This window comes from Ascaphus truei, chromosome 9, assembly GCF_040206685.1.
Source record: "Ascaphus truei isolate aAscTru1 chromosome 9, aAscTru1.hap1, whole genome shotgun sequence".
NCBI lineage: Eukaryota > Metazoa > Chordata > Amphibia > Anura > Ascaphidae > Ascaphus > Ascaphus truei.
In genome coordinates this window covers 41,724,112-41,739,712 of record NC_134491.1, presented here as the reverse complement: position 1 = coordinate 41,739,712, position 15,601 = coordinate 41,724,112, and the positions used below count along the sequence as shown (strand labels likewise).

The 15,601-nt window shown below is 41.5% G+C and overlaps 1 protein-coding gene across 4 annotated transcripts in view; it reads left to right on the top strand.

Moving 5' to 3' along the window:
• Window positions 1-15,601, top strand: part of PPP4R4 (protein phosphatase 4 regulatory subunit 4) — a 90,306-nt gene that overhangs the window by 45,761 nt on the left and 28,944 nt on the right. For all 4 annotated transcript variants that reach the window (XM_075614449.1, XM_075614447.1, XM_075614450.1 and 1 more), the window contains 5 exons: window positions 1,632-1,734; window positions 3,211-3,358; window positions 5,291-5,364; window positions 8,240-8,346; window positions 8,900-9,007. In XM_075614449.1, coding sequence (XP_075470564.1) covers window positions 1,632-1,734; window positions 3,211-3,358; window positions 5,291-5,364; window positions 8,240-8,346; window positions 8,900-9,007 — 540 coding nt within the window. The remainder of the gene's footprint in view (window positions 1-1,631; window positions 1,735-3,210; window positions 3,359-5,290; window positions 5,365-8,239; window positions 8,347-8,899; window positions 9,008-15,601) is intronic.

Sequence of the window (15,601 nt, the reverse complement as noted above, 5' to 3'; positions counted from 1 at the left end):
TGTTCCACGGAACCCTGGTTGGGAATCACTGGTCTATATTTTCCTCCATCAAATTTTAGTCATAGTTTTACAGTAACATTTTGTAGCACTTAATGTACTTTCACCAGGATATATTTCTTCACTCTTTCTGTCTGTTTTCATGTTTTTTCCTTTATTAAGCTTCCTTGTGTTGCTATAGCAACTATTTACAAAGCGTCACCACTTCCTCTTTTGAAATAAGCAGCAATATTGGCAGCACTGGCAAGTAGGGTCTTCGCCGATCGATCACGGGAGAACGGATCAATCGGCAGCTTAGATAATTGCATTGGTGTGAAGGCCGAGACTGCTGCATTTATTAAAACACACAAAAATGGGGTAAAAGGAAATGCCCCTTTTAAGTGCGAGATTTACTTAGTTTAATACAGAAAAAACTGCTTAAGGTTTATTTTGGAAATACAGTTACCCTGGCAACACAAAAAGCATTCTGGCTTAATGGACCTGTTGTTGGAAGGACACTGCTCAGTCATATAAACGAAATATATACATGTTTATTTCTCCTCTATAATCATTATGTGGTTAGCTATTTTAGAAATCAATGTGGAATGATATATGTGGGGCCCATTAAACATGGCAACAGCCATTTCTATGCTTTGCAAACTTATTGTTACACATGCTTCCATGCCTGCCAAGTGTCAGTACGTCTGGCTCATGAGGGCTTTTAGGATAAGTAACCCTAGAGATCAGTGGAGTCTGATTTGAAATCCGTACTGTTCCACTAAAATGTTATTTTCTGGTGCAGAACACCCAAGTTCTGAAATGTGACAATTGTTTACATTGCAGCTCTTTCGTAAAGGTAAGCTTTTCTTTCAGGGAAGTTAGCAGATGGTAAACGATGTGAGTGACCACTTATCCTGCATTAAATGGCGACTGTACAGCATTTGAATTTCTGCAGAAAATAGATGAAACACTGATGTCAGATAGAAGACGCTTCCTCACCTGTATGAAGATTTAACATGAACTTATCCTCTCTTCCAAGGAGGAACCACCATTTTTCTGCTATTCTTCCATAAAGTTTTAATTTGTACCTCTGATCAAATGCTAATTATCTGAGTCCTAGTGGGAATTTTACCAAATGGAATATAACAATGCTGGTTCATTTTAAAGGGAACGTCCAACATAGAGGGTCAAAATAAATATTTGTTTCTACAACTTATTGGCTGGCTTCTTTAGAAACATTTAATCACCCTTAAAGTACCCGTCGTACTTATTTGTATTTTGTGCAAAATGAATATGCTTTGCATTTCTATGGAAACTTTGGATTTAAACAGATCAGCTACTGTACTTATGTTTATCTGTTTGATTACTTTGATAATTGATGATTACTATGCAAACAAAGAACAAAACATAAAGAACTGTGGGGAATTTGAGGACTGACAAATACGTTTATCACCAAACGACATTATATTAACATTGTGAAACCCTCCTAAGCATTTTCTTGCCATGGAAATGTTAAAAAAGGGCTCCATCAGCTACAGTTTACCTGTTACACATGCCATTGCCCTTAGTTCACATTCATCCTAGACAGGAATTCTCAGTTGAGTGTTTTCTGCCTTTAAAATATTTTTCATACAGAGATGTCTTTGTCTTTCAAGTTCTGGCCAAGACATTCAAGGAACAAGTGTCGTTGCCAATCTTCCAGTTCTGATACGTCAGAGTCCGGCAGAAACACTTCGGAGGGTTGTGCCAAAAGTCAGAGTAAGTGTGACACTCAAAATACTTCCACTAGTGTAGTCTTCTGTTTTTATTGTACTAAGATTATAATCGTGACAAAGCAGCATAAACCCTTGAACGCCAGCATATGTCACGACTGCCAGCCTCCGACTTCCATTCATTAGGTCTTGTTCTAGCAGTTCTTTCTCTCTGGAAACGATTAATTTACACAGCTAAGGAACAAGTGCTTTTTCCTAGAACAATTGCTAACAGCACAAGAGCCTTTATTAGTACACAAACCTAGAGCATGCAAATAATGACCGTTCCAAATGTCATGAATTGAAGGGACTGGTTCATTAATGTTAAAAGATAGATTTGTTCTGTGTTTTACATGTTTCTTCTTTTGTAATCATTCTTGTAAACCATGGTATTTTCTCCCTGTGATCCTGCAGTGACTAAGTGCTGAAATTGTGTCTTCCTACTAATTGCCATGGTAACAGACAAATTATGTCAGAGCAAACTGTAGCAGAATAAAAAAACAAACGGTAAACAGGGAAAAGTTTTCTAATACCTAAAATACCTTTGGTGTTATTTATATTATAAAATTGCCTTTAATCTATTTGTGATACCAAATATTTGTGATAACATGCAATGTATGTATTGTATATATATATATGTATATATTGATCCCTTGTGTACCTGCTGTACCAGGAACAGACCTTTAGTTGCTCCTTTTAGTGTGTTATTGCTTTGATGTTACTTAGGTGGTAATTCTCTATATACCGAAGTGGCCAATCAAGTTTTTTTTTTGTCCAAAAATCCCCATAGGCCTTAACTGGGATTTTTGCATGAAAACTGCCTGAATGGGATATATAGAATAAGGCCCTTTGTGTTGAGAAAGGTTAGTGTTAGGCTAGACATGAAATATAGTGCTAAAGTTTCTTTACATTCTGTTATCTTGTAGGAGAAGAAATATTATATTAATGGTAGTGTACAGATTGTCAACATAATAATTATAGTGTAAAATACGGTCCCTCTAAGCAAGAAATTAATTAATGCTTTTGTTATTAGTTTGTTTCAAATTTCTACGTTCTAATAAACCTAAGTTCACTTGGTTAGTTATTCATCAGTATTGTTTCATGTAGATCAAGTAGTGCAGGGGTGGCCAACTCGAGTCCCCGAGGGCCACCAACAGGTCAGGTTTTCAGGAAATCCCTGCTTCAGCACAGGTGGCTCAGTCTTTGACTGATTGAGCAACCCAATCAGTGACTCAGTCAAAGACTGAGCCACTGATTGAGCCACCTGTGCTGAAGAAGAGACCGATTAAGCCACCTGTGCTGAAGCAGGGATATCCTGAAAACCTGACCTGTTGGTGGCCCTTGAGGACTGGAGTTGTGTGTAAGGCATGTGAAGAATTTCTTCTATCCACTGCAGTTTTCTGATAACCAGTGCTTCTTTATACTAATCACTATTATGATCGTCTAATATTTTCCCCATTACATTATTCCCTTGTTGACTCAGGAGGTTCTCCATGTTGCAGGGGTGGAAATGCAGCTTACGGCTGCCTATTCTTTCCTGACTATTTTACAAGAGGAATCGGTGTCGATCCATTCGTACTGCCACTCCTTCCTGCAAATCATCTTACAGAACCTGGAGCACAGAGACACAGGTGAGGGGCATGGCATTTTTATTTCAGCAATAATATATGTAAATATGGCAAGCTGCACAGCCCACTGCAACTTATCGCTGGTGGTAAACATTCAGCTTGTGTAAGGTCCATTTTTAGGCTACTCGGGCCGGCTTATTTGCCCTGGACTTGCTGTACCTGTAGCGGAGGTCAAAGGGTCAACAACAATTCTACAAGTCTCCTTCGCACATTACATTCATTTCTATACGGGGAACATTTACTGTCTCTGCTGTAGAAAAAGATTATTAACATAAGTGAGAGAACCAGAAGGAACATCACTTGCAGAATAGCTATTTATTATTAGCTCGTGAAGGTTTCAAATTAACTGAAGAAAAAGCAAGGAACCGCACTCCCCTAATGAGGAAAGAATTGTGTGTACACCCCAAAAAAAGAATGTAAAAATAAGTGATCCTAGCTGCTGCACTTTCTTGTACCGATTGTACTGATTGTACATCACAAAATAAATATGACTTTTTCTGTAACAGAGTTTGGTGTTCCCGGCTCTCTGTTGAATATCAAATTAACTAATTCTTTAGAAATTGTCAGATTGATTTTTGGAGTAAACTTTTACAGTGTAAATTGTAGCAGCAGAAAATACAGAACTGTCTGGGTTCACAGCTGTCTGATTGATGCAAATGTCTCCAAGTGTCTGTCTACAATGTAATCATTTACTAGAAAACTGACTGTGATCCTCAGAGGATGACTTGGAATAGAATATATATTCATAATGCACAAAACAGTAAAATTATATCAAACTCCCAGGTTTCAGCTCTCTGAGCATCCCACACAAATTGTGTGTTTGATATGCAATGGGTACATGTAGGCCTCCCAAACCGTTACATAAAATGCCCAGCAGCACAGTGTACATACACCCGCATTGCATTCTAATTGCTTTCTTTTAGTAAAATAAGTCTGCCACCATAACAAAACAAATATACAATATGAAACCCCATGCATTTCAACTATAGGGGATTGTATGTGAGATTACTTTTTTTTATAAATATACCTGGAGAGAGGTGGGGGACTGGGAAGGCGGTTCCCCTGCTCAGCTTGTTCCTTATTGCAGTGTTTCCCAACTCCAGTCCTTAGGAACCCCAACAGGTCAGGTCTTAAGGATATCCCTGCTCCAGCACAGGCATGTCAATCAGTGGCTAAGTCCTTTTGACTGAGCCACCTGTGCTGGAGCAGGGATATTATAAGACCTGACCTGTTGGGGTTCCCTGAGGACTGGAGTTGGGAAACACTGCCTTATTGAATAGGATGGTGATGAGACTAGCAGGGTGCTATGGCTGAACCACTATCCTCGACAATGGCAACATTTAGCGATCTGTGAGGGCATCAGAGGGCATTACTTTTTTATAGTAAGATGCATTTTTCCATTTATAATTGCAGTTGATATATTTTCCTAATTGTAAATGATTTGTATTTTTATATTGAGTCAATTATTGGTTCAATTGTCAGAGTTTTGTAGCAGCTACCCATATATCATATATTGTAATCCAGTTCTTGTTTTTACTCGAGTATATTATTACATCCCTTCAGGCCTACTGTTAGTTACTCCTCTGAGTAATTATTTTACGGACTTTTATGGGAAGAAACTCTTAGCAAGGATCAGATTACCTCAATCTTTAAGTCAATCTGTAAATCTTTCAGTCAATCATGTTACCTTTCACAGTTAATTGTTGCCTCCCGATAAATATACATTTCCACTGTCATTTTCCTTCCAACCGAGTTAATGTCACATGGAGCATTCTGGTGCCGGAAGTGAGTGAGCCGTTAGCTGACCACTGGCAGGAGTTTTACAGCATAGCACCGCTCAGTGAATAAGGCACAGAATGTATAATACATATGCATCGTATAGAGGAGGTATGATGGTTTTCAATTTGTATTGCATTTTGTATCTTTATGAGACAGGTGTTAGCAATGCATGGCTGGATACCCTTCTCTCCGTTATAGAAACTTTGCCAAAGGAGACCATCAAACATGAGGTAAATCCAATATACTTTCATCTGATTAATGAAGAACTGCTTCCTAATGTATTGTATGTTCCCCAAGCAAGAATAAGGCCAACTTCTGTTTACCATGTGACAACAGAAAGCTGATACTGTACTATGTACATGATATACAGGAGTATATTTGTAAGGCCAGCTGTTTGGTTCTTGTATTTGGTTTCCGTTGTATATTACCACTGTAGGGGCTATTGTAATCTTTGTTATTTTTTTTATTATAGCCAAATGCAACCAATTGATATTTGTAAATTGTCTTTTTAGTTAAAACTCACTAATTATACTGCAAGCTGTTCCTTGGTAACAGGAGGTTTCAGCCAGAGCCATCTGCATTGCAAATAACACAGCTTGGTCCTTTGTTATCTTTATACAGTACCTCATTTGGTTCTATTCCTTTGTCTAAGGGACTGTATTTCAAGAACTGTAAGGAAGTTGGCAAGTGACCAATTTATGCCCTTATAAGATTTCTAAATCTTGTTCTAAGGCCTGGGACCCGCTGCGCCCGGCGGCGCGGGCGGCCGCACGAGCGTTCCCCACCAGCAGGGGAATCCTCCCGAGCCGGTCCCAGTCCCGCCTCACGGCACAGCTCACTACACGCTGTGACGCGTCAGCCGCTAGGGGATTCAAGAGAATTGTAATCCCAAGCGTCGACGCGTCACGTGGTGTGGCTGTGAGCCAATGAGGAGGGGAGGCTTCGGGAGGAGGGGAGGCTTCGGGGAGCGGGGAGGAGAGTGTGGAGGGAAAGCAGCGTGAGTGCCTGTCTGTGTGTGTGTGTATGTGTGTGTCTGAGTGCCTATCTGTGTGTGTGTGTATGTGTGTGTCTGAGTGCCTATCTGTGTGTGTGTGTATGTGTGTGTCTGAGTGCCTATCTGTGTGTGTGTGTGTGTGTGTGTCTGAGTGCCTATCTGTGTGTGTGCCTGAGTGCGTGAGTGCCTATCTGTGTGTGTGTGTGTGTGCATGAGTGCCTGTCTGTGTGTCTGTGTGTGCCTGAGTGTCAGCGTGTGAGTAGGGCAGCCTGCAGCAGCTCCCTCCTGCAGCCCGGGAGCCGGAGCCCGTGGAGGGGGGGGGGGGTAGCGGGTCCCTCCGCTTAAACCATGCCCCTCCCTCCCACTTCAGCTCCCGCTCCCTACAGACCGCATATCGCGGTCTGTGTCTGTCAGCGCCCACGCCTGTCTGCAGTGCGGGCGCGCTGACTGAGGGAGCGGGGCCTTAGCCTAACTTACACAGTTTTAATATTGCCTTTAACAAAACAGGATTACAAATGTTCAAAAACTGTTTATTTGTAACATTTAAAGTATTTTATTCTTTCTGGCAGAGATGGAGTTAAACAAAAAAACCATAGGCATTTATAGCAGATAACTGCAATGTGGTCCTTTCCCTACTTACTCCAGTATAACTGTGTGAGACTGCGCTCCCCTGGCATCCAATAAGTCTACGTATGGTAGAGCTGCTATTTTATTAGAGGTGATGCTTTTGGTTTTGTATACACAGATCAATGGTGGGATGTAGTTGGTACAGTATGTGTAAATAGCTAACTGTGAGTAGGTTACTGGCTCTGCATTTCTTTAACCCAGACTGTGCTGAAAAAGCTGTGTATACAGCAGGCATAAGCTTATGGATAAAATGGAGAAGAAGCGACACTGAGTGTTCATTTGCATGTCATTACCCAGAATCCCTGGCTGCAGTGGAAGCACTGTATGCTAGAGATAATGGGGAAGGGCGGGGTTGCAGACCTGTGTGAGACGTGTGAATGTGCTCACAAGTGAGATTTGCAGTTGCTTTTTGGTAAATGGATATATGACAACCGTCTCCTGATTATCAGTGGAGGGCTCTGGCAGTGCGTGTTTTATGCCTAGCGTGCCAAACGATGTTAGTCCAAAAAATCCACTACTACTGAGTGCTGCAAAACGATACACAGCTGAGCCTCTGCTAATATGGAGCTGTCCCCTGCAGTGCTGGAGGTGCTCACAGAACAACGATAAACGTCTCACCTTACAATGATAAATACACCAGCTGTTTGTTTTGAGGACACATTTTATATTATTTGACTAAATTCAGTTATTCTCTCTAAGTGATTTCCTATGCTAATGTCATTGACCAAAAACAGGCCAGTTATGCCAGACCTCTAAATTGTAAAGTAGATTTCTGCATCGCTGCAGGCCTTTTCCTACATCCACTATCTTTCCAGAGGCCGTGTGCTTTCTCATACTCCCATCTGCCTTCGTATAGATTAGAACAGCGGTGCGCAAACTGGGGGGCACGCCCCCCAGGGGGACGGGAGAATTTGCAGGGGGAGCGTGGGCTGTTACAGAGGCCCTGCGCTCTTCCCCCAGGCATTTAATTTAATGCCGGGGGAGGCGTGCGGCCTCTGTAACCTCACCAGCTGGCAGCCGGGTTTTCGGCGACGCGTCATGTGACATCACGCGTCACCATGGCAATGCGCCTCAAATGACGCGGTGGGGTCACGTGACGTGACCCACAAAGTCATTTGAAGCCGTGCCTTCGGGGGAGGGGGAGCGCGAATGCTGCGGCTCCCAGGAAGGGGGCTGCAGCTGAAAACGTTTGCGCAGCGCTGGATTAGAACATGATCTCACACCATTTCAGTTCCTCTTCCTTTCAGCCTCTGTCCTTGTGAAAGTATTGTCTGCAACAGACCGAATAATACAAATCAAACTAATGGTCTATAAATCATAAACTAAATTATCTAGAAATATTGAGCTTGCAAATATAGCAGAATAACTCCAATGTTGTGGTTTTAATGTATGAAGAGGAAAATGATAATACTTTTGACGTTTCATAGCAATAAGTATTTGTATATGTGTTTATATTTACTATATCACTCATTTTCTCTGTTTAGATTTTAAATCCGCTCGTATCAAAAGCACAACTTTCCCAGACTTTGCAATCTCGTTTGGCTAGTTGTAAAATCTTGGGAAAACTCGCTAACAAGTTTGAAGCCCACGTGTAAGTATCATGATTTTTTTTCTAGCACTTTGTCATCTTGTTAATCTTTGAAGAAATACAGAACAAACCTTTTGTATTTGTTTGTGCCACATTCCTGGAGACACTCTTACTCTGCACTATACCAGGCCATCGAAACCATTTCGACTCAGGGCTTTGTATTTATTACATGTATTTACAGTTTAAAATGACAAACAGACTGAACTTTTATAAAGCGTAGCAGCAAGGATATATTTGTAAGAAGGATGTTATTTTCCTACCATGTAATAATGATATGGATTGGGACATATTACATTCAATAATGTTGCATAAAATACCTTGGGGCCCAACACTTAGCAGGAGCTGTTGACTAAGATTTAAGGGATTATGGAAAGTTTCAACAGAATGTTTACTGGTCGTTCTCGTCATTTACTAAGATAAAAAAAAGATACATTTGACAATTAAAAAAAGACAAGTAATGTAAAAGTGAATCCCATTAAATGGTGTTCATTTACATGCATTATAATGCTAAAGATAACCTGTTCTGTTGCATTTAACAAATACCTGTTGTTTTCAGAATAAAGAGAGATGTACTTCCACTGGTGAAGTCTCTGTGTCAAGATGTAGAGTATGAAGTGCGATCCTGTATGTGTCGGCAGCTCGAGTTCATAGCACAAGGCATAGGGTGAGTACACAAGCGCTTTATCATCCCAACATGTATCTGTCACTGTTAATAAAACATTGTTTTGCATCAGTCTTCTTTGCGTTTATTTTGAATTATGGATAGGATCTTTGTGTGTTTCACGCAACAAATACAGAGTCAACAATATCCAATGTCAGACTTCCAGCTGTGCATTGCTAGGTGTGAAATGGGTTAATAGCTACACTTTGGAATGTGTATAATTTATGTCATTTATTGAAAAGCCACTAGCAGTTCTGTCATTTCATTTTGTAAAACTGATTAAAAAACTGTTTAAAATACAATATTTGTATATTGGTTTTCAATGTAGGTTTGTTAACCTCTACCTAGAATGAGCAGTTCACGATAAACCTATTTTCTCTTCGTGTTTGCTCATGTTATGGTGATGAATGAGTTAACGCAGTAATTTTAAGGTTCCAACTGATTATTATTTAAGATTGTTTTTGCGTGTTAGGAGAGTGTTAAGTGGGAGAAATCTCGCCATTACTAAGGTTATTGTCGTGTTCTATAGGTGCTCTAAAGGTGCTACAGTATATCAATGTTACTCTGGCAACAGAGGGTTTCCCTTAGGCAATTTCTTAATTTATATAGCATGCAATTCCTATTTTAATTAATGTAATCTCTTGTGGAATGAATGTGCCCAAGTATCCATTAAAGGAACAGATAACTTTAGAAACGGTTAGGTTTATCAGTCTTATAATTAGGCCATACCCAGAATGCAATTTTAAATGGAAAAATAGATCACCGATTTGTTTTAAAGCAACAATTTACTAATCGACCCAACATAAAAAATAAAGAAAATGTCTCCTTTCACTATTGAAAAGTCCCTTTTGTTGCTGTTTTTTGCAATCCTGTTTAAATTCTGAAAGGGAGATGGGAAGTAGCACCAACCAATATACTATACTAGGATTTAGATGATATATAGCAATAAATACAAAAGCAGTAAAAATATATATTTAAAAATATAACATATTCTGTATTTAGAGTCCTGCTGCTAGAGTCCAAGGAGGTAGTTCCACTCCCTCCAAAAGAAAGCTTGTCCTCCAGCGCGCAGACTCAAGTTGTTCTCCCAGACGTATAAAATGGGAAAAAAGAAAAACAGACCAGAAACTCAGTGGTATAGTCAACCTATATACCATACACTGTATTATTAATGGCACACACTTACATGCAGCTAGATCCTATAGGCGTATGGCAGTGTGTACACTTCACCTCATCCAGTAAATATATCTTTAAAAAGTAGAGAAAAAAGGGGACATGGCATAATAAAATGTAATAACAAATAGATCGTTAAAACAGGATGCACTCACAAACAGCAAATTCACATGGGCATTTGTGAATAGCTTTCCAGCATTGTCTTTGTCCACTTCGATCCAGCCTTTCCACGTCTCTCACTTCTCCTTTGGTGATGTCTCAGCCGTCCTCACTCCCTTCAGTTCTGATATGGCAGTCCTCGTCGGTCCCCAGCTTGTACACAGCCCAGACGGAGCCTTCTGATATTGCTCCTTCCCTTCCTAGGACTTAGTCTGCACATGCTTCAAATTGAAGTGACTTCCAGCTATCGCGACCAAGCCGTCGCGCCGCCACGTCGCTCTACTATAAGCGCACATTTGTTTTGACGCGATGTCGTCGGCACTATAAGCGTGGCCTAATATGTGTCAGCCAGATAGGGGTTCCCTGAGATTTTTAGAAAAACGTCAAGGGTTCCTCCAAACAAAAAAGGTTGGGAAACACTGGCGTAAGAACACAGAGGTGACATAGTAACAGCTGATGCCAGTGCAATAATAACTCAGTAAAAAAATGGGAAGTAAGATATTCGTACAACACCAGCGGCCAGATTATGTTATGACTTATTTTTGTTTTTGGGGGGATTTCTGCTTCAAGTTAAATGTTCCCATAAAATGAATGTATATAAAATGAAAGGACAGTATGTGTCCTCTGCAACTCATGTACTGTATAGTTTTGGTTCTTTGGTGGGAAGCAATAGGATTCCTGACATGTTTATTTCTGAGAGATTTCTTAAAGCCTTTGCAGATTTTCCAGTCAGATATGAATATTTGGGTACAGCTCAAATGTACAGTTAATACAAACTTGACACGTTTCCTGCTGTTGACTTCAGGCTGATGACTAAAGGGTAGAAACCCTTAGATTGCAAAATAGGTTTTCACATAAATATTTATGCAAAATATAAAACTATTGTACGAACTCACAGATGGGTGCGTCACGGAAATGAGAGCACACCATGGGACAATACTTTTCAATGTAAAACAAGATGCAGAGCGCGCCATACTGTATGCAACAGTACATTCACATTGCTGCAGCCCCAGGACAAGACTGCGCGTGGGACCGAGGCCGTCCTCCCCCTTTTACTTTGTTTTATAGTTACACATATATAAGAAGTAGCCTTGGACCAATAATAGAAAAAGAATATAACGTAAACACTGAAATAAAAGGAGTTGCTCATGGAAAATGACCAATGTATGAATGACATATGAGATTTAGGGCCTCATGCAGTAAGCAGCGCAAAGTCACTTTTCGCCCGTTTTACGCCAAAAATGCATACCCCGATTCAGTAAGGGCCGAAAACTTGGCGAAAAGCAAAAAAAACGCCAAGTTTGTTGGCGTTTTTTTTTTCCCCGCCATCGGCGCGGCGAAAAGGCACTTTGCGCCGCAACTAGCCGTGTTTTGAAACCCGCTCAATTCTAGTAGTGGCGAGTAGCGTTGCGCCGCTATTAGCCACTCTAGAATTGAGATTTTCACGCCAATCCGTCTCGCCCCAAAAAGTTGGCTAGTTGATGGTGAGAGGCTGCAGATGAGCGGCGGAACGGCACTTAGAAAAAATTCTGGCCTTTTTCCTGGCTGGGATTGATGCCGGAGGTCTCCGGAGCTCATACCATTAATACCAGCACCGGAGCCCCCCGGCATGCATCCGAGGCAGGAAAAATGCATTTAAAGGCCACTTCATTACCTTAGCGGCTAACCGCTAAGGCAATGAAGGGGTTAACCAGCCGTGCCAGGTTTATTGTGGGTAGCGGGGGTGGGTGAAGGGGGTATTTGGCCCTCGGTGGTTGTTTAGGGCTTGCCGGGGGGTTGCGGGTGAACTTAACCCCTTCATGACCTTAGCGTTAATACCGCTACGGTCATGAAGGGGTTAAGCCCGCCCGCTGCCCACCCGCAATCCCTAAACAACCACCATTGGGGCTAATACCCACTTCGGCCACCCCCGCTACCCACAATAAAAAAAATACACACACAACAGCCCCACACTAAATAAATAAATATATATATATATATATATATATATATATATATATATATAATATATATTATATATATATATATATATATTACACCAACAACCCCTATACCCCCCTAACATACACATATATGCACATCAATGATACTATAGGCCGGCGGGGGCCCTCGGGTGTTACCCGCGGGCCTGCAGTACCAATTCTGTGCCCCCCCAAATTAATGTCAAAACACATACATACTTATAAAGAAATAAACCCCCTTGCCCCTCCCCCCCCCCTAACACATACAGTATAGTAAAGGGCACAATTACTATTATCCACAAATGGATAATAGTGCATTTGCCCATTTAAAATACATAAAGAACAATAAATACATTAAATACATATTGCACTCACCCTTGTCCGGCTGCCACGATGAAGGCCATCCTCATCTTCATCACCGTCCATGCCCCCTCCGATGCTGCAAAACATAAACAAGAATAAAAACAGCCAATGTAATGTCCCCTAACCCCTTAATCACCATAGCGGTTATTAACCGCTACAGTAATTAAGGGGTTAACCCACCCTCAACCACCACTCGGGAGGCCTACATACCCTCCCCCACTACCCCCCCACCCCGTGAGGCCTAACCACCCTCACTTACCCAATACCCAGCCGGGAGGCCTACCCACATACCCTTGGGGACAATACCCCCTTCCCCCACCCACAGTACCCACAATAAAAACAGTACACAGCCACACAATAAACATCATTATATTTATTAAATTCATAACCCACCCCCTGTGCCCCCCCATAAATACATGATTTATTATTTTACATACAGGGTTAATACCCCAGGCCCACGGGAGTACCTGGTGGGCCTGACAGGTCACCTCACAGACCTACAGTAGCCCAGCACCATGTTTCAAACAGGGTCTGGAAGCCTACGGGTGGTCCCCGCCAGGCGCAGGGGTCCACCAGGTGGTCACCGTGGGCCACAATGGGGTCGCAACGGGTAGGCCCGCGGCTGTCTGGGGGGCCCCGGGTCAGACCCACAGGTGTCTGAGGGGCCTCGGGTGGTTCCCACAGGGGTCTGGGGGCCCACCGGTGGTCCCTACGGGTCTGCGGTGCCCCCACAGATGTGGGGCCACCGGTTCTTCCCCGCAGGTGTCCCCCGTGGACCCGGCAGCCGTTTACCTGTAAGAAGCCCGAGGAGACCGCAGGTGGTCTCCATAGGTCCCCCGCAGACCTGAGGAAACAACCCTGTATGTAAAAATAAATAAACATGTCCTATACATTAAATATATCAATCTCCCCCCCACCCCCCCAACACATACAGTATAATAATGTGCAAAATAACTATTATCCAGATACGGATAATAGATTATTTGCCCATTATTAAACACATTAACTAGCATAATAAAATAAATAAAGTTATACTGACCTCATCAATAAGAAGCCCCCTCGCCAGCAAAATCCGTGTCCTCCGTTGCCAACAAAATACATAGCCAATACATTGCAATTACATTCTGATATCAATTAACCCCTTAATCACTGTGTCGGATAATCCGCAAACGTAATTAAGGGGTTAAGCCACCCTGGCCCGATACCCACCCTTCACCCATTCATTTGTACAGTGGCTTCATCATGCAACTATATATATATATATATATACACATATATTTATTATATATACATACATATATATATATAGAAAACAGAATACAATCAGCGCAAATTCCAAACACTTAGTGGGGTTGTAGTAGTAAAAATATTAACTACCCCTTGCCAATCAGTCAAACAGGAGGTGTTATACCTTACAATCTATTCTTGCTTGAATGCAGCCAATTAGGTCTGCGGCTCCACACTTGCCGCAATGGATAATGTAGAGAAGAAATGACCTAGGCGCAAATAAGCCAGGAAAGAAACAAAGAGAAAAATATCATAGGGCAGTATGTCTGTTACTTTCAGAGTTAAGGTGGTAAGGTATACACTTACACTTAATCAGCCAAATAAAAGCCTTTAATCCACCACTGGGATTCAGGAACACTGCTGCTGGGATTTCTTTGCTGTTTGCATGGATCTCAGACTCTCCACGACTGCTGCTTGCTTCAGGGGTCACCTTTTCATCTGTAGCTGCGTGTCTCCTTAGCATGGGATATAGCTCACCAGGGAGGGGGGGGGGGGGGGAAGGGGAAGAGGGACAATGGAACAAAAATAGTATAAAACCTTTTATTGTAAAAACTATCTAAAAAATAACAAACAGTATCTCACTCACATGGTGTGAAATAATTTCAAGCAGTTGAGAGTTTGAATTGAGTCTCTCACACTCGTAGAGTAAGCTGTCCGGTCCACTGCACTGCTGCTAGCCTGGTTTACTTCCGCGTCACGTGCTCCGGCTCCAATTCTCGCGAGACTTCGACCTCCAATGACGTCACAGCGCTATCTCCACTCCGTTCTGCAGCGCGTCTCACTCTGCTCGGTTTGCAATGCCTGCAATGACTGCAGGGTCTGCCCTACGCGTTTCTCCTCTAGGGCTTCCTCAGGGGCATAATCCCCCCCCCTCCCTGGTGAGCTATATCCCATGCTAAGGAGACACGCAGCTACAGATGAAAAGGTGACCCCTGAAGCAAGCAGCAGTCGTGGAGAGTCTGAGATCCATGCAAACAGCAAAGAAATCCCAGCAGCAGTGTTCCTGAATCCCAGTGGTGGATTAAAGGCTTTTATTTGGCTGATTAAGTGTAAGTGTATACCTTACCACCTTAACTCTGAAAGTAACAGACATACTGCCCTATGATATTTTTCTCTTTGTTTCTTTCCTGGCTTATTTGCGCCTAGGTCATTTCTTCTCTATATATATATATATATATATATATATATATATATATATATATATATACACATGATGAACCAATATACAAAGAAATGTTTAAGGGTTAACAAAAATATGCACAAATAAAAATACCACTTCTCCATATCAGCCACAGCCTAACAAAATCCTATTTCTTAATAAAATCATTCTCATCTGCCAATCAAAAGCATCAAATGCCAATTAAAACATTGAATTTACATTGTATACATGATGCATAAAATCTGTGCACCATGTACACTGCCAATCAATGTTAACAATAAAATATTCAAAAGAAAATACACTGAAATCCAAACAAGTATACTATTTAAACCAAGCAAGGCAACCGAAATAAATTACCATTAATGAATCAAATCCCAAAACAAATAAAATACCATCCAAATCAATTACACAATTAACTCTTTTAATCGTTAAACAAACCCATTATCCAACAAAGTTAACATCTGACAAAATAGTAGTACCAAAAAAAAACACTAT